Source organism: Pipistrellus hanaki (assembly GCF_964339955.1).
Source record: "Pipistrellus hanaki genome assembly, chromosome: 7".
Lineage (NCBI taxonomy): Eukaryota > Metazoa > Chordata > Mammalia > Chiroptera > Vespertilionidae > Pipistrellus > Pipistrellus hanaki.
The window spans coordinates 21,523,302-21,547,402 of record NC_140509.1 but is presented as its reverse complement, the minus strand read 5'-3'; the positions used below and the strand labels follow the sequence as shown (position 1 = coordinate 21,547,402).

General features: G+C 38.1%; 1 protein-coding gene across 1 annotated transcript in view; it reads right to left on the bottom strand.

The window, feature by feature from the left end:
- Positions 1–19,223: 19,223 nt before the first annotated feature.
- Positions 19,224–24,101, bottom strand: part of HCRTR2 (hypocretin receptor 2) — a gene marked incomplete at both ends in the record, with an annotated part of 93,070 nt that continues 88,192 nt past the window's right edge. Inside the window, 3 exons of the mRNA XM_084890871.1 lie at positions 19,224–19,453; positions 21,694–21,815; positions 23,464–23,684. Of these exons, the coding sequence (XP_084746997.1) occupies positions 19,224–19,453; positions 21,694–21,815; positions 23,464–23,684 (573 nt within the window). The remainder of the gene's footprint in view (positions 19,454–21,693; positions 21,816–23,463; positions 23,685–24,101) is intronic.

Sequence of the window (24,101 nt, the reverse complement as noted above, 5' to 3'; positions counted from 1 at the left end):
CCTAGATAGAGTAAGATTGAGGATAAAGCAGAAGCAAAAGAATTTCTGACAATAGGTGTTTCCTCTTTCAAGGAAATTTGCTGGAGTGAAACAGAGAACTGGGGAGATATCTGGGGAGGGATAGGAGGTCAAGGGAGAGATATTCAATTATATTTGTTTTATACCTACCACACTTTTCCTGACTGTAGATACAATTGAAGTGAATTTTTGAGTCACTACTATACTACAACTTGGGATCTCTCCTATAGGCCCCCTTGTCTCTAAATTAGAAGCACCCACCCAAGATTAGTTTTCTCCACCCCCATTGTGGTGTCATTCTGGGTGTTTCTCATCCATATTCTACATCTGTCTGCTGTTTTCTGGGAACTATTAATATGTTATATCATTTTAAGCAGATCATCAGATTTTCACTCCCCTTTAATTCCCTCCTGAAAAAGCCTTTGTCTCTTTAATGGAATTATATAAAAACTTTTCCAACAGTTTTTGTTCTTCACCTCCTAATTTAGATTTCTAAATAAATTCAATATCTCTGTTGATGTAATGTTCATTTTCAAATCGTATTTTTCTAATAGTTTAATTATTACAAATAGGGCCTGGGATTAATGGTACTTGAACCATGTAATCTGACCATCAAGATTCTCAGAGTAAACTTTTCCTTTTGAAAGCCATTCCATTGCCTCTCTCTGCAGAGCACTGTATTATTTTTCTCTTTATCTCCTCCACGCCCCCCATTTTCTCCTACTTTGTATGCTTTTCCAAGTCTCCAATTTATTTGTGTGTTTTTTTCTATTGCAATGTAAAAATTATGCCAAAACAGAGTGTCTTGAAACAATAATATCAATTTACTATAGTTTACTCTTTCTGTGGGTCTGGAATTGGGAGTGGCTTGGTTGCATGGCCTGGCTTAAATCTCTCTTGATATTGAAGAGAGTTATTTCAGAGGGATGATCTCGAAAGTCTCTTCACCATGTGTCTGGTGCTTGAATTGTGAAAACTTATGCATCTGGTACTCCTTGACATAGTTTTTATCTCTATGTAGTTTCTCCACATGCTGCGCTCCGTACACGTCAGTTCAGGGCTCCCATGGCACATGTCCCAAGAGAAAGCCAGATGGAAGCCAGCATTGCCTTTTGCGGGCTAGCCTCTGAAGCACTGAACATCACTTCCACTGCCAGTATTTTGGCCCAGGGAATGACAAAGTTCTAAGGTACTTGGTTTCAAGGGAAAGAGACACAGACCCCCACCTCCTAATGGGGGAAAGTCACGATAGTATTGTCAGAACAGCATATAGAACTGGGTATCTATACTGCAGCAATATTTGAAAGATTATAGTCTGCCACATCTCCCAAACACACCAACCGCCTTCCTTTTCAAATATTGTAGCTTCTTGTAAGTATGATCTTATACTTAAACCTATAGCTCCGGTTCTGCATGATTTTCTTATTCTCTCATTACTCCCCTGATTTCACTTCCTCGCCTCCCATCCTGAAGTCTATAGTAAGGAATTTCTTAACATTCTTTATTATCCTAGGATGCCTTCTATTTGTGATCCCTAAATATGCTAAATATGCAAATTCCAGAATCAAATGATCTCTGCCTCTGCAGTGCTGAATCATAATAAAGAAAATTTCATTACTGTTTTTTGGCATTATTATTGTTAATTTCTATCCTCAACCAGACTATTTGACCCTACCAAGCAGTACTCTTTGTTAACTAGTTAAAAATATTCCAATTCTATGCATTTTTATACTCCAATAATGAACTAACAGAAAGAGAAACTAAGAAAACAATGTCATTTACAATTGCATAAAAAAAAATACCTAAGAATAAATTCAACCAAGGATATAAAAGACCTATACTCAGAAAATTATATGACCTTAAAAAAGAAATTGAATAAAATAAAAATAAAATAGATGCATATACTGTGCCCATGTATATAAAGAATTAACATCATTAAAACAATGTCCATACTACCCAAAACTATATATAGATTCAATTAAATTTATATTAAAACTAGGGGCCCAGGGCATGAAGATTCATGCACGGGGAATGGGTCCTTCAGCCTGACCTGCACCCTCTCCAATCTGGGAGCTCTCAAGGGAGCCATCTCCAAATCCGGGAGTTTATGTCTGTCTTTGCAATCATATGAGCAAATTGTATGAGACCCCAAACTAGTTTGATTTGGTGCTCACAGAATAATAAAGGTTTTTTGTTTGTTTGTTTGTTTGTTTTTGCTCCATTGCTGGAGATTTTCTAGAAGTTGCAGGATATTTTCCCTTTAATATTTCCTTGACACTGTGACTTTACTTATGTATCTCACCTATGTTTTCCCTCCATCCCAGACTGTAACAGTAACTTGCTCCAGGCTCACTTTGCTCTAGTATCTAGGAGATCCTGCAACACGTTTGCCACCAGAACTAGGATTCCCAGCATTCTTGGTGCTCCCCGCACTCTAGGCTTCCTCTTCCAGTCAAGGGGCTGCACAAACCAAAAGGACTGTGAACTCCTGCTACCCCTAGGCTGGGCTGACAGGACTAGACACTCCAGTGGCATTCCTGGGACCCTGGTTGCTCAGTGCCAGCACATGCTCACTGACCACAGGTTCGAAGATGGCGGGGTCCCAGGGACACCTGCCACATTGCCCTGGCCACATGGGGGGTGGGTGGGCATCCCACTCCACTCCCCCACCCAAGCTGCTCGGTACCTGCATGCTTGTGTGCTGCCCACAGGCCTGCCATCTTTGTCAGGTTAATTTGCATACTAACTCCTGATTGGTTATAGGCATCGCAGAAGTATGGTCAATTTACATATTTGTCTATCATTGATACCAATGGCATTTTCACAAAATTAGAACAAATAATCCAAAAATTCATATGAAACCAAAAAGGTCCTGAATAGCCACCATAATCTTGAGAAAGATGAACACAGTTATCTCAAAGCCATAGTAAAACACACACACACACACACACACACACACAAACACAAAAAATAAAACAAACAAACAAACAAAAAAACACAGCATTGTACTGGCATAAAAATAGACAAATGGAAAAATAGAGATACCAGAAATAAACCCATGCCTTTTTGGTGAATTAACATCTAATAAAGAAAGCAAGAACATACAATGGGATAAAGACAGTTTGTTCAATAGAAATGAAAAAATTATACAGATATTTGCAAAAAAATAAAAATAAAAATAAATGAAAGAGCAGCTTCTGATACCAGACACAAGAATAAACTCAAAATGGATTATAGACTTAAATGTTAGACTCAAAACTATAAAATTCCAAAAAGAAAACACATGTAGAAAACTCTCTTATATTTCTCATAGCAATATTTTTTTATGATATTATCTTCTCAGGCAAGAAAAGCAAAAGAAAGAAATATAAACACGTGGGACTAAATCAAACTAAAATCTTTTTGCACAGCAAAGAAAATCATCAATAACATGAAAGATAGCCTACAGAATGGGGGAACATATGTGTCAATAATGCATCCCATGATGAGTTAATATCCAAAATTTACGAAGAACTCATGCCCCTCAACACCAGAAAATAAAATAAACAATCCAATTAAAAATGGAACTCCCATTTTACCCAGTGATCCTGCTTATAGGAATATATCCTAAGAAATCAGAAAGAATATATCCGCCCCTATGTTCATAGCAGTGGAATTTACAATAGCTAAGGTTTAGAAACAGCCAAGTGTCCATTAGCAGATGAGTGGATAAAAAAGCTGTGGTACATCTACTCAATGGAATAGTATGAAGCTGTAAAAATGAAAGAACTTTTACCATTTTCAAGAGCATGGATGAAACTGGAGAGCATTATGCTAAGTGAAATAAGCTGGTCAGAGAAAGGCAAGTACCACATGATCTCATTCATAAGTGGAACCTAATGAACAAAATAAATTGATGAATAAATAGACCCAGAGACATAGAAGCATGTAACAGACTGCTGAATTTCAGAGGAAAGGCAGAGGTTGGTGGGGAGACCAAATAATATGGACAAACAGCTTTGCCAAAAAGTTGCATTTAACATTCTCCAATTCTATTCCCCATTGATTAATGAGGGAAGGACCTAGACAAAGGCAGTAAGGGTCTGAGTGATGATGTGAGAAAATGCTTACCCATCAATCATACCTGGAAATAGGTAATTGTCCAGGTTGGGCATGGCCACTGCAAGCATGTGTGCACAATCTAAATATCTAAACTTCTAGACAAAGGAACACTCTCACCTGGCTCCAGGATACCAGCTCCTGAGATCTCTGTGTCAGGGGTATGCTCCCATGTGGCCCCATGGCTCATGGCCATGTTGGACTCTACACATGGACTAATAGACTTTAACCTGATCTGAATACTGAACCAAACCCAACTGCAGCATGGGAGAGAAAGTCTGGACACTGGCCCTGTTTCTGGCTTTGCTAAACTCCCAACTGCCCCTCTTTCAGGACTGGCTTGGGGAAAGTGGGACATTGGAATCCAAGAAATGTAACTCTATGCCAAAAAAAATCTTCCACCTCTAATCCTCCCATGGGGCTTCTGAAAATGCTTCTTTGAGATGAGCCCCAAAGACCCCATTTTAACTCCTGCCTGGGAAATCTGTCTCATTAATTTCTCCAGCATCACTGTGAAAAATAATGAGAACTGGGATGTTCATCAGGATTTGAAACCCATCAAAAATCGGGAAAGCATTTAAATGGATTTTGACATTTCAAGAAATCCTTTCTGGGAGATATTTTTAAAATAAAAATGATTCTAAAGTCCTCATGGTATAGAGGATTACCAAATTCCACTGTGGGAGGCCTGAAATATATAAAGCAGAGAAGCTCACTCTTCAGTTGTGACATGGGCTGGATCAACTTATCCAATCAGCTGTGGAATTTTGAGCCAGCACAATCTCTTCCACAGAAGCTGCAACCAGGGAGACTGGGACCCAAAATCTGCATTTGTACCTTATTTATATATAAGTTCAAGTGTTCCCTCTCTGTTAAATATTATGAATTTTTTGTAAAGAAATAGTTTGGTAAAATATATGCAGTTATATGTAGTTTTATAGCTAATTCTAGGTTTGCTTAGCATTAATATCTTAAAATTTTCTAGGTATGTTTATCTTTTGTGTTCTCAAACACATTTATTTGTTTCAAAAATAATTTAAGTGCAGTATAAAAATTAAAATTCTAGCTGAAACCGGTTTGGCTCAGTGGATAGAGCGTCGGCTTGCAGACTGAGGGGTCCCAGGTTCGATTCCGGTCAAGGGCATGTACCTTGGTTGCAAGCATATCCCCAACAGGAGGTGTGCAGGAGGCAGCTGATCAATGATTCTCTCTCATCGATGTTTCTAACTATCTATCCCTCTCTCTTTCTCTCTGTAAAAAAATCAATAAAATATATATTTTTTAAATTAAAATTCCAGGGAATGGAGGCAAACAGGAAGGGTAATAAACAAAGTGAAGCTACATGAGGATTAATCCATACAATGTTGGCCACACTTGTTAAGGTGTGAGTGGACACAGGACAGATTTGCCTTTAATCCTCTAGCAGGCAATTTGAAGGTTGTGCAATGATCTTAAGATGAAAGCAAATATTCCTGGACTAAATATATATATTGATATATTTTTATATGTTCCTTGATAAGATACCTTGAAATGCCATGGACAACGTCCTCAACACTGATAACATAGTGACATGTCATTAGTGCTCTATCTTGCAATGCTTCTCAATGAGGGATGTTATCATCATATCAAAGTACAATGCAATGACTGTATTATTCTGTGTGTATATGTTTACTGTAATATCCTATATAATAAAATCCTAATATACTAAGTGTCTGGTCAACCAATCAAAGCATAATATGCTAATGATACACTAAGGCTGCTAAACTGCTCCTTATGACATGCACTGACCACCAGGGGGAAGACGCTTCGACAGATAGGTGAGCTTGCTGCTGCGTGCCCATCAAGACTGAGTGAGATGGGTGTGACACTCCCTGGAGCCCTCCTGCGGTCTCTCCCTGGATGACCAACCTCCTGTGTCTCTCCTGAACTCTGGTCGTGCAATGGTGGGGTCCCTTGGCCTGGCCTGTGCTCTCTCACAATCTGGCACTCCTCAGGAGATGTGTGAGAGATGGTTTTGGCCCAATCCCACAGGCCAGGCAGAGGGAATTCATGCACTGGGCCTTTAGTAAAAGAAAGAAAAAAAAAAGGGACTTGAAGATATGATGATGAACTTTAAAGTAACTTGAGGGGGGAAAGCCTGCATACCCTACAGAAATTCTCCAAAGGTATAGTTTCCTAGATTAGGTTTGGATATGCAAATAACAATAGTGTGTTCTATAAGGTCTAATTATCTCCAGTTACTTTCTGAAAAGACATTTGAAAGTCTGTTTCAGGTAAGTTCAAAGTACTATCTGGTAGTGGTAAAGTTTTGCTTTGTCCAACTTTTTTTTTGGTTATCAAATATTGTTATTTGAAAATTTGTAACTGTGAGGATATCCATGAATCTTGACAAGAGCTTGGAATACAGTTTATATTAACCAGAAAAAAGCAGAGCCATATAATTTAGCTCTCATGAAACTGGTGTTTGGTTGAAATTTTTTGAAAATAAGAAACCAACAAGGACAATGTCTTAAATGAAATGCTGCTTACTCTGGTCAGAAGTGGGCTGAGAGGTCCATTGACTATAGCTAATCTCCTGAAGATAAGGTGGAGTTGGCTTTAAAATAAAAAACTGGGTAACTGAAGCCCTAGAGTCCATGGAATATATACCAGTAGTCAAGACTACACTGGTTAAATCAGAATCCCTGAATTTCACCCTAGACAAACTAAAGTGGGCATTGGAAGTGGTGACCAGGGAGATCTGCATTTTTAAGATTTTCAAGGGGATTCCAAGAAGTGATGGGTTGGTAGTCCCTGCTATGAAAATCTGGCCACAATAATTTGAGTTTGGATATAGAGTATAGTCAAATACTGTGGCCATTTTTAAATGTCCTAGTAAGTCACTCACACATATCAGCTTTAAGCTTCACTATGCTGATATAACCTCGGAGTTTATCTAATTGAAAATAAGTAAACATATATATATATATATATATATATATATATATATATATATATATTAATATATATATTTGGATGAATATGCTAATTGGTTGTGAAAGAAAAGAGCCACATGCTAACCTGACAAGCTCAGGGGAGACCTGCTTAGTAGTCTTGCAAACTTAGAGATCTAAAATAACCACAAAAGATGGTTTGAAAATTAAATATCTAACTACAAACAGGTTATAGTGGGTAGTCATGTTCTAGGCCCATATTTTCCCGGACAAAGATCAACTTTGATCTTTTTACTGAGCCCATTTGCCTTTTGGCCTCTAAGATAACATATCTATGAGATGTCTGGGTAACTTGTAACTTCCCTTTTTCCAGAGCCTCTGGGGCACAACCCAATGTGGTGGGCACCAGGACAGATGCCTCAAATTCCTTCGTTATCATGTTAATTTTTCCTGCACTCACCTGATCACACATCCATCATTTCACTTTTTATCTAATCCCAGGAGGTTCCCACCACTTTGCTTTCTCCCGCCTTCTTACTCCATCACCAATGAATTTCATGAACCCACCTATGTCCCTCCCTTGATTTCAGTGTATAAATAGAGAAATGTAACACGCCATTCTTCGGAGCATTATCTCAATCCATTGAGAGTTTGGCTCAAATAAACTCACAAAAATTCTTTACAGGTTTCAATGTTTTTTCCCCCCATTAACATGGTCTTAATGGTGTCCCAGTCACAACCAGTCAAGAGGTTGTTAGCACACAGGAGCTGGTGGACAGGGATGGGGGGCAGGGACTTCTGCCCCCAGCAGAGGTGCATGCAGGCCTACCCAGCACTAACATCATGCTGCCTCAGAGGCAGAGGCCACTCCCAACAGAGGCACATGCAGGCAGGAGTTAGTGGGATGGGACACAGACAGGTGGCCTGGCTGAGCCACCACCGCATGGCTTGAGCAGGCCCAGAGCAGACACAGACAGGGGGACATGCCTGAGCTGCCACAGTGCAGTTTGAGCAGGCCTGGAGGGGACACAAACATTTTTTCGTGGTGAAGGGACTGGAGTCCATGTTCATAAAAACACCTTAGAGGCTGTGATGGCCAACAGTGGCAGCAGCAGTGGGGTGATGAGGATGGCGCCTTCCCCTGATCAGCTCAGTTGCCTCCTGAAGAGGTAGGTAAGCTATCAGAAAGACATCCCCTGAGGGCTCTCACACTGTGAGAAGGGGCAGACTGGGCTGAGGGACCTCCACCACACCCCAATGCACGGATTTTGTGCACCAGGTCTCTTGTACAAACAAAATTGAATGAGGTGTTTAATTTGGGTGGCCATGATTTACACTAGAATTTTAGGTCAACAGCATCAAATTGTACAACTTTTGGTTGGTGGTGTTATTGGGGCATATGTACACAAAATAACGTTTATTTCAAATATTTTATTTAAGGCTCTTTTATGGTAATAATTAGAAAGCTGTTTCAGTGGTTTGGGATTCTTCTATAAGCAATGTGATTTTGTCATATGTATATAAAATACTATCATTCTGTACTATGTAACAGAGAGAGGGATCATGTATTTGCATAGTATTCCTTTCTGCAAATATTTAAACATTCTATTAAACCAAATTTTTCAATATCTTAATGTGTAATCCCATTAGAAAATCTTGAAGATCTTGTCAGAGGGACATCTCAATAGCTCCTGACTCTTGAGAAAATACTGTGCTTCAGAACTGCCTGAAACCAAAACTGAACATTGTCACTGCTAGTAAAATGTAAAAGGAACTGGCCAACCTTGATGGCTCTGAATGGTCAGAGCTATTAACTCATTGTTTAGTTGAGATAGTGGTAGTTGAGGCAACTTTAATTTGCTAACCATATGTAAATTCTTATTGATTTTCTATTGTTGGAATTTTGTGCCTAAGGGATGTCTTTGTCTCAGAATCTCAATAAAAGGAGTGGCAAAAGGCCAGAGAGCATTGGGTAGTCCTCCCCACAGAGGTAAACTCCCACCTGGCCCCCAATTTCCCAAATTAACTTTTTTCCAATCTATTCATTTGTGTGCGGCCTTCTCCAGAAACACGGAACCCTGAAGAGGAATCCTGAACCACACGGGTCCTGTTAAGGGATCCCACACAGAACCAGTATGAGCCTCACTCTCAGGACTTACCTATACTCTTTGAAAGGTGATAGGGCCTGAACAAGTTGCATTCAGGATTGGCTTTCACCTCCATGTAACTTGTTGAATAATAAGCATGAAAGAATCTCCCACCGAGAATACGTAGAGTGTTATCTACTTTTGAACCATGGGTTTCTGCTAATGAAATAAGGGAAATATATTTGTCTTTCTCAATCTTCTGAACTCAGTGATCATACTCCATTCCAGTTAAGGGGCAAAATAAAACATTATAAGAGCACAATTTAGGATCAAGAAGATAAAGAGAATGCCCCTTACAACAGCAGGAGTGTAAAAACCATGGAGAATCATTTAAGTTAACTATTCAGATTCTATTGATAAAACAAAACAAATGAATAAAAACAAGGCTTTAAAAGTGCTTCTTTAAAATAATATATCCTTAGGCCTAGTCTAGGTTTTCACATTAGGAAAGTGGACTTTAAATTGGTAGAATATAGATGCAAGGACGATAGATACTTTGTGAAGAGAAATATACAATTTTCTAATATTTTAATTAAGTCGATTGTTAAAAGCCAAAATGTTTGTCAAATCACATGGAGACTCCTCCTTATAGAGTAGGAAAAATGCATTCATATTAACTTTATAATCAAATGAACGGAGTTCTACCATTTTTTTCATGATGGCAGAGGACAGGAAGGTCTACTCTTACAACAACTCTCAACAGAAGAAATTAAGGCCACAGAGTGTACAAAGTAAACAAGTCCCAGCAGCAGATGGATTTGAAATGGATACTTTACTATTTTAAAAAGATGAATACATAAGAAAAGTATTAATAGCTGGTCAAGAAAAAAAATTAGATGACTTTCTCCTGCTCCCAAACACACACAGTTAAAAGCCAAGATTCCACAATAAGAAGAGCTGCAGTGGATTTGCAAAGTCAAACGAGGCAAATGTATCTGGTTTTAAAGAGAATTAACAAATAATGAAATTATTTTCAGACCAGCTTCTGACGTAGGAGAAAGAATAAGAAGGGCTGATGATAGTGCTGATATGGTAAAGAAAAGGCTATAATTAATGCCACATCATACTTTCCACATAGAGATGTGAATCTCTGGAGTGCAATCCCATATAAAAGAAGAGTGGCTGGCATCACATCTAACTCAGTAAGACCTTTACAGCTTGCTCAAAGCACTGATTTTCAACACTATAGAACAGCAGGCTCTTGGTTGTATAAGAGCTGCCATGATCTCTTCATCAGGGCAAACATATTTTTCTTAAGTAAATAATGTATGGGAATGAGTGCAATACTACCTAATGGTCTTAGTTTTCTGACTGAGGAAGAAGGCAAAACCAGGATGGGACTAGTGGACTGGAATGAAATAAAAGGGTTAACAGTAATCCCATTGGGGATTAGAAGGAACATTGTAGTGGGAACATAAGCATGATATTAAGAGATAGGTGATTGTTGGCTCACAATAGACTAAGAGTTTGCATGTCAGAGGTGGACCTGTTGTCATAAGAGATAAGTATTAAGGTGCAACCTATGAGCTGTTTTATGTAAAACTGCCTTATGAGAGTGGTTTCATGAAGAACAGTGAGCCAAAGTCTTTCGCATTAAGAACAAGGAAATGTAAGGCTGGATTCTGGGTACTTAATCCACATGGTCTGGGACTGGAGAGTCTGCCTTCTAGGCAAGCGTATGTGTGTGAAAGGAAGAGAGATAAAAAAGCTTTCAATGCCAGCAACAGAGAGAGGTCAATAATGGTAAAGCCCCATGAAAAGGCCAACTTTCTCTTATGAATGGAAGAGTAATCATCTGGGTTTAGGGTTGATGAGAAGGAGAACACTGGTGTAATATCCCAGTTTGATGGTGGTTGGGGAATGGGAATTAGTGTTCTCAACGTACAGCTTAATTTTGGTAAAGAAAATATATGAGTGTTATAGACTCAGAATATAGGATGTTTTGCTTTCAGTGGAAAGGAAGTTACAGAGAGAACTGGGGAAGAATTTGGGGGTTAAAAGTAACAAAAGAATGATTATTAATTCATTAATTCAAGAAATTAAGTGGCTTCCATCTGCCAGGCACCATTTTAGAAACCAGTGATATAGCAGTACACAATACATAGAAAGCCTGTTTCATCAAGCTTCAATTCTTACTGACCACTTAATGAAATTTTGGAGGACATAGGCAGTTTATAGATTTCTCCTTTTCATTTGTTCCAGATTGCTATAACTATAGGATTGCTATATTAATAGATAAATAAATAAATAAAATATAAAGGAATGGAGAAATTTGTCTTAGACAAAGGCTGTCCAAAATAGCAGAAATATGGAACCTAGATATTTGGAAACATTGAGGAAAACTAGCCACCAAACTAAAATACAAAATTTAAAAGAGGAGTAAAGTAGATGAAGGGAAATCTTTAAAAGGTTGGGATATTAACTTCATATACACTATGGGATATTCTCAGACTAAATAACTGATATCTATCATCCATCTACCTACCTACCATCTATCATGTCTATCTAATCTATCAACCTACCTACAGCAATCACTCAGTTACACACACACAAATGCATACACATGTATATGACGTGGTATTCTTCCCACTCTTTAGTGGATTTTTCTGCACGATCTAGACACACCTGTATAAACAAATTCTCCACTTCATTTACCTAGACCAGTGGTCGGCAAACTCATTAGTCAACAGAGCCAAATATCAACAGTACAATGATTGAAATTTCTTTTGAGAGCCAAAATTTTTAAACTTAAACTTTTTCTAATGCCACTTCTTCAAAATAGACTCGCCTGGGCCGTGGTATTTTGTGGAAGAGCCACACTCAAGGGGCCAAAGAGCCACATGTGGCTCATGAGTCGCAGTTTGCTGACCACCGGCCTAGTCTATCTAAGAAGAGCTTTTATATCTGTGTGGCTATGGAAAGGAACAACACTTCTTCCTGGAGACGCACTTGTTAATACATCTGCAGTAAATTAAGCTTCATGTTGCCATGTAATGTTAAGGAAACATTTGCCAGTTCTACAAACATGATGTTTGCACCAGTCTCCCTTTGGGAATTATATTAACTCAAATGTTGTGAAATTAATTAGAAATTGCATAATAGCAACAGTTTGTATATTTTAAGAATTGAGTATTATCTTTCTGTTATTCCCTAGAGGCTGGGTCTATGGATGGAATAGATGTTTGTTTCCTAAAGTGGCACAAACAGTACTTCTTTAGGCCTAGTGACCTGCTGTGACCTTGGCCTAAGAATCCCAAAATTCAGATCCCTTCCAAGTGGAGGCAACAAACTCAGTTGAAGCTTGGAAAGGGAGCTGACAGATCCAGAGGCCAATGATAAACACAGATATTCTGGGAAGAAAATAAACTGCTTGTGTTTGGATGTAAAATTTAAACTTTTGAATTTTAAAATGTGTTTTTTTTTTCCCCCTTGAGCTCTGCTTCATTTGTTTTCAAATTAGCCACTTGGTAATTGCTTTACCCTAGGAGATTAACAACTACCTGAGGCAATGACTCATGCCTATTGTCTGGGTTTGGGCCTAGGAAGGTCCAGGAATTCTATAGGGCAAGGCAAGCTGTGGAGGGAGGTTAGGCCATGCTTAGCTTGGGGGTAAGACTAGGGGTAACAACTACAGCTGGAGGGGGAGAAACAGTGCCAAGCAGGGCAAGACCAGAGAGGTGCTTCAAGAAAGTTTTCTTTGATACCCGGCTTCCCATTCATGGTCACTGTTCTAGTTGCAAGTAAAAATGGCTGTCCCCTCTTCAGGGCTGACTAGAAGGCCTAGAGGCAAGTATCTAATCTGTGCTAATGGATTCCTCAAATAAAATAATCTCAACCAGATGGTGTTGCTCAATGGTTGAACATGGACCCATGAACTATTCCTGGTCAGGGCACATGACTGGGTTGCCAGCTTGATCCCCAGTAGGGGGCGTGCATGAAGCAGCCTACAGATGATGTTTCTCTCTCATTGATGTTTGTATGTTTCTGCCTCTCTATCCCTCTCACTTCCTCTCTTTCTAAAAATCAATAAAAACAGCTGAGACCGGTTTGGCTCAATGGATAGAGTATCGGCTTGGGGACTGGGGGGACCCAAGTTCGATTCCGGTCAAGAGCATGTACCTTGGTTGCGGGCATATCCCCAGTGGGGGGTGTGCAAGAGGCAGCTGATCGATGACTCTCTCATCGATGTTTCTAGCTCTCTGTCTCTCTCCCTTCCTCTCTGTACAAAATCAATAAAATATATTTTAAAAAAATAAAGAAAATAAAAAATAAAAATCAATAAAAACATGTTAACAAAACAATAACAACATCCTCACCAATGAGATAGTTAGTCCTTCTTAGGAATTTACTTAGAGCTTCACTTCGTCTTTAGAAACCACCCCACTCTCAAATCATATTCTGTATTATAAAAAAGTAATATGCAAATTAACCATCACTCTGCTATGCCCACAAGCCACACCCACTAGCCAATCAGAGCAAGTATGCAAATTAACCCACCCAAGATGGTTGCAGCCTCAGAGAAAGCAGGAGGGAGGCTTGAGTTTCCCAGGTGATAGAGGAAGCCAAGCTTTCCACATACCCTGGTTGGCCCAGGCCTCCCCTTAAGACTACAAAGTTTCAATTATAGAAGGTAAATAAATCCCCAGCCACCAGGGAGCCAGCAGAAGGGTTGGCTCTGCTCCAGGCTACAAAGTTTCAATTGCAGAAGGTAAATAAATTCCAGATACCAGCGCCTCTACTTGGGTCACTGGGGGGCTTGGCCAGCCTGCAAACAACCATAGGCCCCTCACCCAGGCCGCCCATGCCCCAAGGGTACCCCCACCCTGATCTGGGACACCCTTCAGGGCAAACCAGCTGTCCCCCACCCATGCACCAGGCCTCTTTCCTATCTAATAAAAAAGTAATATGCAGATTGACCATCACTCCAATACATAAGATGGCCACCCAAGATGGCCAGCAGGTGAGGGCAGTTGGGAGGCACAAGGCCTGCAGGGGAGGGCAGTTAGGGGTGACCAGGCCAGCAGAGGAGGGAAGTTGGGGGCAAACAGGCTGGCAGGGGAGCAGTCAGACATCAATCAGGCTGGCATGGGAGTGGTTAAGGGGTGATCAGGCTGGTAGGCAGAAGCGGTTAAGGGCAATCAGGAAGGCAGGCAAGGTGAGCAGTTGGGAGCCAGCAGTCCTGGATTGTGAGAGGGATGTCAGACTGCCCATTTAGACCCGATCCCTAAATGGGCAGTCTGACATCCCTCGCAGGGTTCCAGATTGGAAAGGATGCAGGCTGGGCTGAGGGACACCCCTGCCCCACTCCCGTGCACGGATTTTGTGCACAGGGCCTCTAGTTCTGTATAAGGAGTCAAGTGTTTACCTTGCCCAGTTATTTTAGTTCCATTTTTGATACCAGTTAAAATAAACATTGTGGAATAAAACTGAATTTAAATCGAATTCCTTGGTCGTTGAGTCTGTCATGTCTCAGAAGCATTTAGGTAAATGAAAAGAAGAAAATATACATGTTTAAACTTTATCATTATACTTAAAATAATGCTAAAAGTTTTTCATATAATGACCAAGAAAAATGAATTGCTTAATTATGTAAACACTATACTTACTATTCTAATAATTAATTTAAAATCACAAAGTTATCATTTTCTCTAAGTCTCTTCACTCAGATAAAAGGTCCAAAAGTTAATGTTCTATATACATATGTGGTTTTACATAATTTTTGAAGTATTTCTATATTAATCTTAACCATCTTTATTATAGTTCCTGCCCTTAAAATAACATTAAAAACCTTTTATATCATGATTATCCCTGGTTATATAACCTTATTGAGAAAAATATTTGGTTATTAAGTACTGTACCAGAAGGCTTAATTTAATCCTTAACTGCAAAGATTTGACACTAGTTATGACTGAATATCCAACTTATTGAATCAACAACAAGATTTTTCATACAATACAGAGGACAGTGTGAATGTGATTATTGAATTCTCAATATGGTTTTTACTTAAAAATTACATAACGAGCATCCTTCACAGTAGTTGGTGTGCTATCACATTGGATTTGATACAAAATTCTTCATGAAGACACAGTAAATCAGGCATAAAGAACTTTAAGTGTGTAAGATAATTATTAAACAAGTGATGTTACACACATGGGATACAACAATTAGAGAAATACATTTCATGAAAAACTTAAAGACACTCTAGCTCCAAAGCTTATAAAGAAAATGTAAGATAATAGAAATACGTGGCTTTTTGTCCCCTCTTTGATTGCAATAGTTTCTAGAAAATAATCCCCTTTGAATTTTGGGTGATGACAGTGTTATTCATGCCATGGCAGTTCGTTTTCTGTAGTATATAAGGTAATAGAAGAGACTTACTAGTATATTACTAGTTTTTCCTTTGTTTACTGTCTTTTAAAAAAATCTATTATTTAGCTTCATGCCATTTGAAAACTAATTTTGTGCATGACCTAATTGAATGTACTCTTTTTTTGACTTGTAACTTATAGGAAGTAGAAAAGTCATCTGTTATAAAATTAACTAGAATTGAAAAGCTTTCTAAATTGTAATGACTATTCAGATTGTTTTCAAATGCAAGTGATTACTATTATGATTTAAGTCAAATGAAACATTCTATTATTACACTAGTATGAAAATAATAATAGCCCTCCTCATGATTTGTGACCAGTAAGTGTCTTCGGATTTTGTCATTCTGATATTTCAGGTTTATGCATATCCAAATTATGTTTATAGGCATATTTACCTGTATCTTTATTAAAACAATGTACACTGGGAATAAAATTCAATATCATTGAATTAATTGTGTGTAACACATTTACAATTAACCCATCAATGGTTTCTAACAGTTATTTAATATCCAAGAAATGCCTCAAGTCCTATTTTGGTAAGAATAAATTCACATGTTAAACTTTCCATGGGTTTGCAGAAATTCAGAAACAATAAAAATCAACTGAATTCATATTAGATAAAATTATTGATAATAAATTTCAGTAACATTAATGACATTTTACATTACGTCTTTGAAATATAAAAAAGATACTTATTTTATTTATACCATAAAACAGTCACAACACATTCTTTTTATAAGACATCTTCTCATTTGTGTTATTAGCACATAATGAGGTAAGGAGTTGACCCTTTGTTCCATAGATTGGCAGGTTTGGGGAACACCTATTTCTTTACTTTGTTCCATTAAGGTAACCATTAAGATTAGAGGATTTAGATCTAGACCTCTTAGAAGGATTCCTATATGAATGTATTGAACACAACATGCACAGTCTATTATTCCACTTCCTCAGTTTCTCATAAAAATTGGTGTTTGCTCACTTTTCTCCCAGGTAATATTTATTCTTAGAGACTACTTCCACAAAAGTAGCCTTAATAACTTAGTGGGGAAAAAGTTGGAAATTGGACTTTTTTTTTTTTTTTTTAATTAGAAACTGGCCATCCAAGTATGGGCTGTAAAATCAGTCTTCTTTCACACTGCACTTGTAGCTCAGGCACGATTATTCCATAAACCGTAATCTCTTGAACTGAGATGACATTGGGTGACATTCAACACTGATGCTCAGCCTCTTTTTTCAGACCTCCAAGCAGACTGACAGTGGGGATGACAGTGGTCCCTATTGTAGATAGCTGTGCAGTAAACACTTTTTATCACATGGATGATAAATAGGTACCAAGTAGTAATATTTAGAGCAATGATTTGGTTCTCAATTTTAGGATGCTTCAGAATTACCTGTAGGGCTTGTTAACACACAGATTTCTGATACCACCCTCAAAAGTTTCTGATTCAGCAGATCTAGGATAGGGTGGAAATTTGCATGTCTAATAAAATCTCAGGCCATTCTGATGCTGATGGTACAGGAACCACACAGGGAGAATCACCAATTTAGAACAAAGGAATTCTAACTTCTGAGAATGTCCTTGGCACACAACCACAGAACTGTGAACTAGCGCACTCGCGCTCTCTCTCTCTCTCTCTCTCTCTCTCTCTCTCTCTCTCTCTCTCCTCTCATTCTTAAATGATTAAAAAAAAAAACAAAACAAAACAAAAAAACGATATATATTAGGGTCTAAAGATTTAGCTCTTACTCTGCGATTTTATTTAGCTATTAAGGCATGTTATCAATAGTATCTGAAGTTATCTTCAAACTATTTAAAGTGCTAGCTTCTTTCACAATCTGAACATTACAACTCCCCTTTCATGCAGCATAAATAAGAAAAAAAGATCTAAGATGTACAAAGGGAAGAAAGAAGAGTTATATTACTTTTGATTTTATTGATATTGTTTTTCTAACTAGTAATATCATTTCAATAAACCTCACGTGAGAGTAGTTTTGCTTTAAGTAGTAAAAAAACAACAACAAAGTAGTCCCCAATTCTAAAATTTGAAAATGACTTGTGTATACTTTGGTTGTATTATTTCTTTCGAAAAGTGATGAGTTGGGTAAAATCAAGAAAAGAAGAGGATAATTTTTATCTTCTATGGAAATCTTTCTTAAATATTATTGTTCATTTTTTTGTTTCAATAAATAAGAACACCTGCTCTTACATGAGAAGGGCAAGTCTTTAGGAAAAGGTTTTTTACTTTCAACTTAATTTTGAAGTGAACATTTGAATCAGAAAAATTGTGCAGAAAAACAAATCGGAACTATCCAGCGCTTCGAACCCCAGAGCATATATTTGTACAAAACATACTGCTCCTGTTCATTTGTGCGTAGGTTGAGAGCAAGCCCCTCCATTAGTCTAATCACCTGGCTCTCAGCCACAGGCCTAGAGGCATTCACTGGCATCAACAATGTCGCTGTAATTATGTAGAAACAAACAAACAAAAAACAGTGCCAACCTTGGTAGGAACAGCATCCTAGTTGTCGCTGCTCTGTCGGAGCCTGCCCCCCAGAATGCTTTGCCGCCCCGCGGCCTGGACCAGCCTGCTCTCTCAGTAGACCTGAGCTCTTTGAAAGGCACGTTTATATCGACCCCCACCTCATTTCCTAGCACACAGCGCAGCTGGTGCCTTCTGGTAGGTGCTTGAGCAATGTTTACAGGATTAAAACAAAGGCAAATGTTTACCATCAAATCTTCATGGTGTGAACCTGTGCGATAGGGAAGCCAGCTGGGATTTAGTGGGTCCACTACTTTTCTTTGTAAATAAACTGCATTCTTCATGGATCCACCAAGGCTGACTACATCATTTTCACTGGTTAGAAGAGTACAATGATGTGATTTTACCTTATTCTTAAATGTTGAAGTCTAAGAGATGGAAATTATTATGTATTTATAGTTACTCCAAAATCTTTATGCCAACACTGAGTCTTACTGGCCATATGTTGAGATGAGAAATGTTAGCCATGGTAAAGTCACAAACCTGAGAAAATTGTGTTACTGAGTGATAGAATTCATGAAAAATAAAGTTTAATAATGTTTATTTTTATGTGGTTTTGGAAGGTAGCTTTTGAGTTATCTAATATAATATGCTATTCTGTAAATAAATATTCTCTCCGATGTCACATCAGAATGACAGTCCCTTGTGATCTTTTTTTTTAAACAATGAAATCAACTAACATGTCTTTAATTCAGTTAGTACTTGCTATTTCTCTTAGTTGCCAAAAAAAAAAAAAAACTACAGGAGAACTTTGGGTAATTTTTAGCAACCAGCTTGAATGTGAAATGGAAATAATTCGAATTGGAAATATTTAAGCATTTGATGCACACAAAGCATAAAACAGGAAACTGAAAGTGAAATAGCCTGAAATCAATGCAGTTGAAAGTGAAACGCCTAACATATTTAAATCAATAGTTGAGAAATTAGTTTAAACTGACTTTTATTTCCAAAGAGCAATAGGTTTTTTTCTTTTGCAAATAAATAAGTAAATAAATAAATAAATAAATAGGTCCACAAGTAATTTTAGCTTCAGGTGGGTCAGATCCTAAGATTTCCGTGAACTAAAAAGACAAAAAAGAATCATTTTACTCAGGTATCCTTGTAATGTAAATCAATATTCTACCAGTTTTGAAGCAGCCCCGCCCCGTTGGCTGCTGGGAGTGTGCTTATACTGGTGAGCACGACTTGCTCTGAGAGTTTTGATATGTTATCAAAGTTGCTGATCTGGGTGGTCAGGGACTTTCTGCTCTCTGTGCTGGTCCGCCCTCTGGCAAGCCGATCCTCCTGGCGATGGTGAGGGCCCAGGCAACAGCATGAAAAAGCAGCTTTAAATTCCTCTCGAAATTTTCCTGGCAGGCGGGGGAGAAGGAAAGGAAAAAGAATTGTGCGTAAATATGTCTTAACAAATCACGAGTAAGGGTACAGCTGAGTGGCTCCCTTGAGCCAAACTAACAATGAAGTGCCACATTTTGCAAAGATGGGGAAAATAGGAAAAGGAAATTGCGTTATGGGGAAGCTTGGTAGACTCTTGAAACAATGAGGTATTTTCATAAAATAATGAGACTGTTTTTCGTGCTTGTATTTGGAGTCTGTCTCATTCCTTTTGAGTCAAACCTTATATATTTTTGAGTGCGGATTACTTTTAAGTAGTTTATTATTATAAAAGTGATCAGTAGAACAATGTCCAGAAATATTTAATAATTTCAAAAATGATAAAACTTACATTGAACAAACCCAAACTATACAGACTTACCCCTTTTTACTCAGAAGAAACTTTTCTACTGAAACAATCAATTGAACAAAATATCTAGAAAAATATCTTAAAAGATCTACAAAGCCTGAAGTTTTATAATCTGCCTTGGCTGAACAACACTTAAAACACTCACACGCCGATTTTAGAAGTTATTCCTTGTCTTTAAAATTACTGATACGGAATTGGAGAGGTAGGAAAATGAAACAATAACCTTTTTAAAGGTAAATGGCAGTGTTGGGAATTATAATTTATTTTTTTCTGAGCCTCAATTACCAAATTGGGTTATTGAGTGATTACACGTGAAGATGAAGGTTAAGGGATAAATGATACAAGAGCAGGAACCTAAGTCCCCAGTGATTTTTAGCTCACTCTTTACCACATAATTGCATTTTGACTTGTTCTGTGGCTTCTGTTTCAAACATTTTCCCCTACAACCTCCTAATAGGTTTTACCTGCTTAGTACAAGGCTCAGCGCTTTAGTCATCCCTAATCCCTTGCCAACTGCTTCCTCACTGCTTTCTAAGTCACAGCTCCACATTCCCCTCTCCCTTCAAGCAGCACTGAGCAGCCTTATCTGGTTGTCTCCAGGGCATGGGGTCTTTGTTTTGGAAACTGGAATTGGGTGTGGCAGGGAAGGCAATGAAAAGGGCACCTGGACACAAAACAAGCCTCACACACATACCACCTGCTTTTCTGAAAGCTGAACTAAAGCAGGTAATACATATAGGGTATGTGCAATGTTTGAATAAAAAATTATTTTTAAAAAATCAATCATTGACTGATTTTTATTTTTATAACCCAGAAGGCCAAATATGAAGTTACAAAATGCACATACTTTATTAGGTGCGCAATAAAGTAAATGGCTTATCACTCCATATATAATTACCAGATATTTGGAAGTAGGAATGAAAAAGAAATAACCAACCAGTTAAAGAATAAGACAATGTAAAGACATAGCTAATTAAAACACGGTTCTAAAAGTCAGGCGAAAATATTTGTAAATAAAACAATAATTAGCTAAATAATTTTAATCATTGTATAGATTCATAAACAGGTTAAATAATTTACAAATGCGTGTGGTGTGCCACTTAGCTTAAGTGTTATTTAGGAGGAATATCATTTTTTTGTGGTCAGTGAGGAATCTTGAGAAAAACCCAAGAGATGTTACATACAAGATTAATGTGAATGGAAAAGTTCCTAAAAGTGGAAGGGTTCCAATTCAATCTCAATTAGGCTACAAATGTTGGCCAGGAAAATAATGTAGCATGGCTGTTTTATTTCAGACAAACTTATTTTACATTTTCAGAAATTAACCTTTAATGTAGGATAGTGGTTCTCGACTTTTCTAACACTGTGACCCTTTAATACAGTTCCTCATGTTGTGGTGACCCCTAACCATAAAATTATTTTTGTTGCTACTTCATAACTGTAATTTTGCTACTGTTTTGAATTATAATGTAAATATCTGTGTTTTCCGATGGTTTTAGGAGACACTGCTAGTGATTCTCAACCTGTGGGTCTTGACAAGCAAGATTCTGTGGTCTCACAATTTTCACTTTCTTCCTATTACAAAATTTCTTCTAAGTTTTATGAGTTGGGGAAGGGAGAGAAATCCTTTAGATAATTCTCTCTATTACCCTAGGTAGTGTGTTTCTGCTCATAAGGGGAAAACCTCAAGATAAATCACATCAGTAAAAAAAATAATAATAAAAAAATTCTCACTGTACAGCACCTAAGATCTTCATCTAGTTCAAGAGTGTTCAAAACCTCTGGTCATTGATCCCTCACCCTTGGTTAGAACTATGGCTTATACAGAAAAAACAGTTGCAAACTTACCACTGAGAAAATTATAAATAATTGGGTTCGCAGCACTATTGGCATATACAAGCCAGTGTGAAAATGTAAACCAGGCATATACAGTCTCTCTGTCTTCTGTGTGGGTAAACATCCCAAATACTCTGTAAGCAAATAAAGGACAACAGGAAATCCAGTGTGATTCTGGCAAATGAATATCTTTTCAATAATTATATTATGCAAGAGCAAAGAGATACACATTTAAAGAAAATGTTTTGTGTGGTAAAGAAAAAATGATTTTTGAGGTTATTATTTATTTTGTGGAAAAGAGCAGAATGCTCAAAAAAATCAAAAATATTCTAAATTAAACATGGACCTTCTCCTTAGAAAGCAATTTCCTTTCCTTGAAAAGGAAGGTATTTAAGTTGGAAGAATAAGAGAAATATTGTGGACGTGTAGGTATTTGGAAGTAGCTTAAGGAAAGTACAAGCGCCGAGATGCAGGAAATCCAAATGAGCATTCCAGAGAGCAGTAAATCTAATTTTCATTGAATTTAGACTGGCTAAAATAAAAGTACAAAAAGAAAGAAAAAAGTGAGGAGAAAACCCATCCATTTTCACAGCATATTTACAAAGTTCTTAGGGGCAGAAAACGTCATTTGGCAAAAGATCACAATAAATGTGTATAGGATTGCTATGGGCAAGAAAAAAATAAGGAAATTATGGAAAGATATGGAGAGTCAAGTCGCTCATTTATTTGTGAGCCAAGGACACAGGCGGCTGAAATCTTTTACATTTAAAACTGAGCCTGCAGTAAATAATGTTACTAAACAAAAGTGCATTTTCCACTTTTTTCGGCGTTGGAAAAGCCATTAAACACTCAGTAAAAGGGCCAAAGAGAATGAGAAATCTTTGCAGCTGATTCTACCACCTTTTGTCTGCGCGACTCCAGCCAAAGCTCTCTCCAGAGTCCCCAGCTGCGAGGAACATGATATTGACCCTGAATCAGGGGAAAGTGAGAGCAGCAAACCTAGTTGTAGTTCTAAGTCTATTATAAACAGAATTAGGACTACTTTGGGACCAGTGGACGTGCAACGGTTCTGATGAGTTCCGATAAAGTTGGCTGGCCATAAAGTTCAAGTGTGCCCTGCATTGCTCCTGCATTGGCTGTGTTGGTGTTGATCAATTGTGTTAACAGTGTGTCTGCAGTGAAACACATGACAGGCTTTCTCTGGCTGAAAAATTTTGAACTGATTTAAAAAAAAATTAATATTCACCCTGAGTTTGATTCAATAACTTTAGGAAACGGATTATCTTTCTCTCTGTTTAAACATTCAAACACAGTGTCATGAGTTCATTTTTGTGTTCATGTGCTCACAAATGTACGTTTAAGCATAATTAGAATGCTAACAAAATATTCTTATCTCTTTTTTAGCCTTTAGATGGAATTCTGTCACAGTCCCCCATGTCAGTTGAAAACCCATTCGTTCTGATCAAAAGAGAACTCCAAGCTGTAAATGAGTTTTTTTGCATTAGAACTTTTTTTCTTTCTTTCTGCAATTAGATTGAAGAGATCAGGGAATGTCTGCTTTGTGTCTGCCATTCAACAGGGAATTTGCATGGACAAGAGCATTTACAGTCTGAGCGCTCCAAAAGGATGTTTGCCCCTTACCTACTGGTAACAACACCGTTATCAAGCCTGACAAGCTATCTAGACAGAGGGCTTCCGTTTTTCTCTGGCTTAAAAAAAAGAAGTTCTTAGGAAGCAAGAAATGTCAGGCCACTTTATTTTCAAATAATAGGTGAACCGTACCTCTTTAGCACATTGAGGATGCTAATTGGTAGATAGCAAATTGCAAACACCAAAAGCACCACCATCAGCATGCGGGCTGTTTTTCGTCTGGCTCGGATCTGCTTTATTTCAGCAGCCACAGCGCTAATCCTGGACTTGGTCTGCTGTCCTGACCCTCGAGGCTGCGAAACGGGCTGCAGGGGCTTCCATTTCCTCTGAACCACAGATGATGTCCCAGGGATCTGAAAGAAGCGGAGACCCTCCATTGCTGTCTGACTTCGGAAAGTTCCACTTCGGAGAAGTGATTATAGGACACAGTCAGGAGCGTGTCCCAGACACCCATGGTCTGAGAGGTTCAAGAGCCTGTTTCCCTAGAATGTTTGAATGGAGCATGTTCGTGAATGATGCATCCGAGTGCCAAATAGCAGTTTGAATGGAAAAAAAAAATGTGGAAACTCTACACAAGGTCTAAAGAGAGCTACAATATATCTCTTTATTTAAAGAAAAGTCATATATCCAGACAATGGAATATTATACAATGCTATAAAGAAGTCAGCTATCATCCTAGCTGGTTTGGCTCAGTGGATAGAGTGTCCGCCTGTAGACTGAAGGATCCCAGGTTCAGTTCACGTTGCAGGCTTGATCCGTCCGCCCCCTAC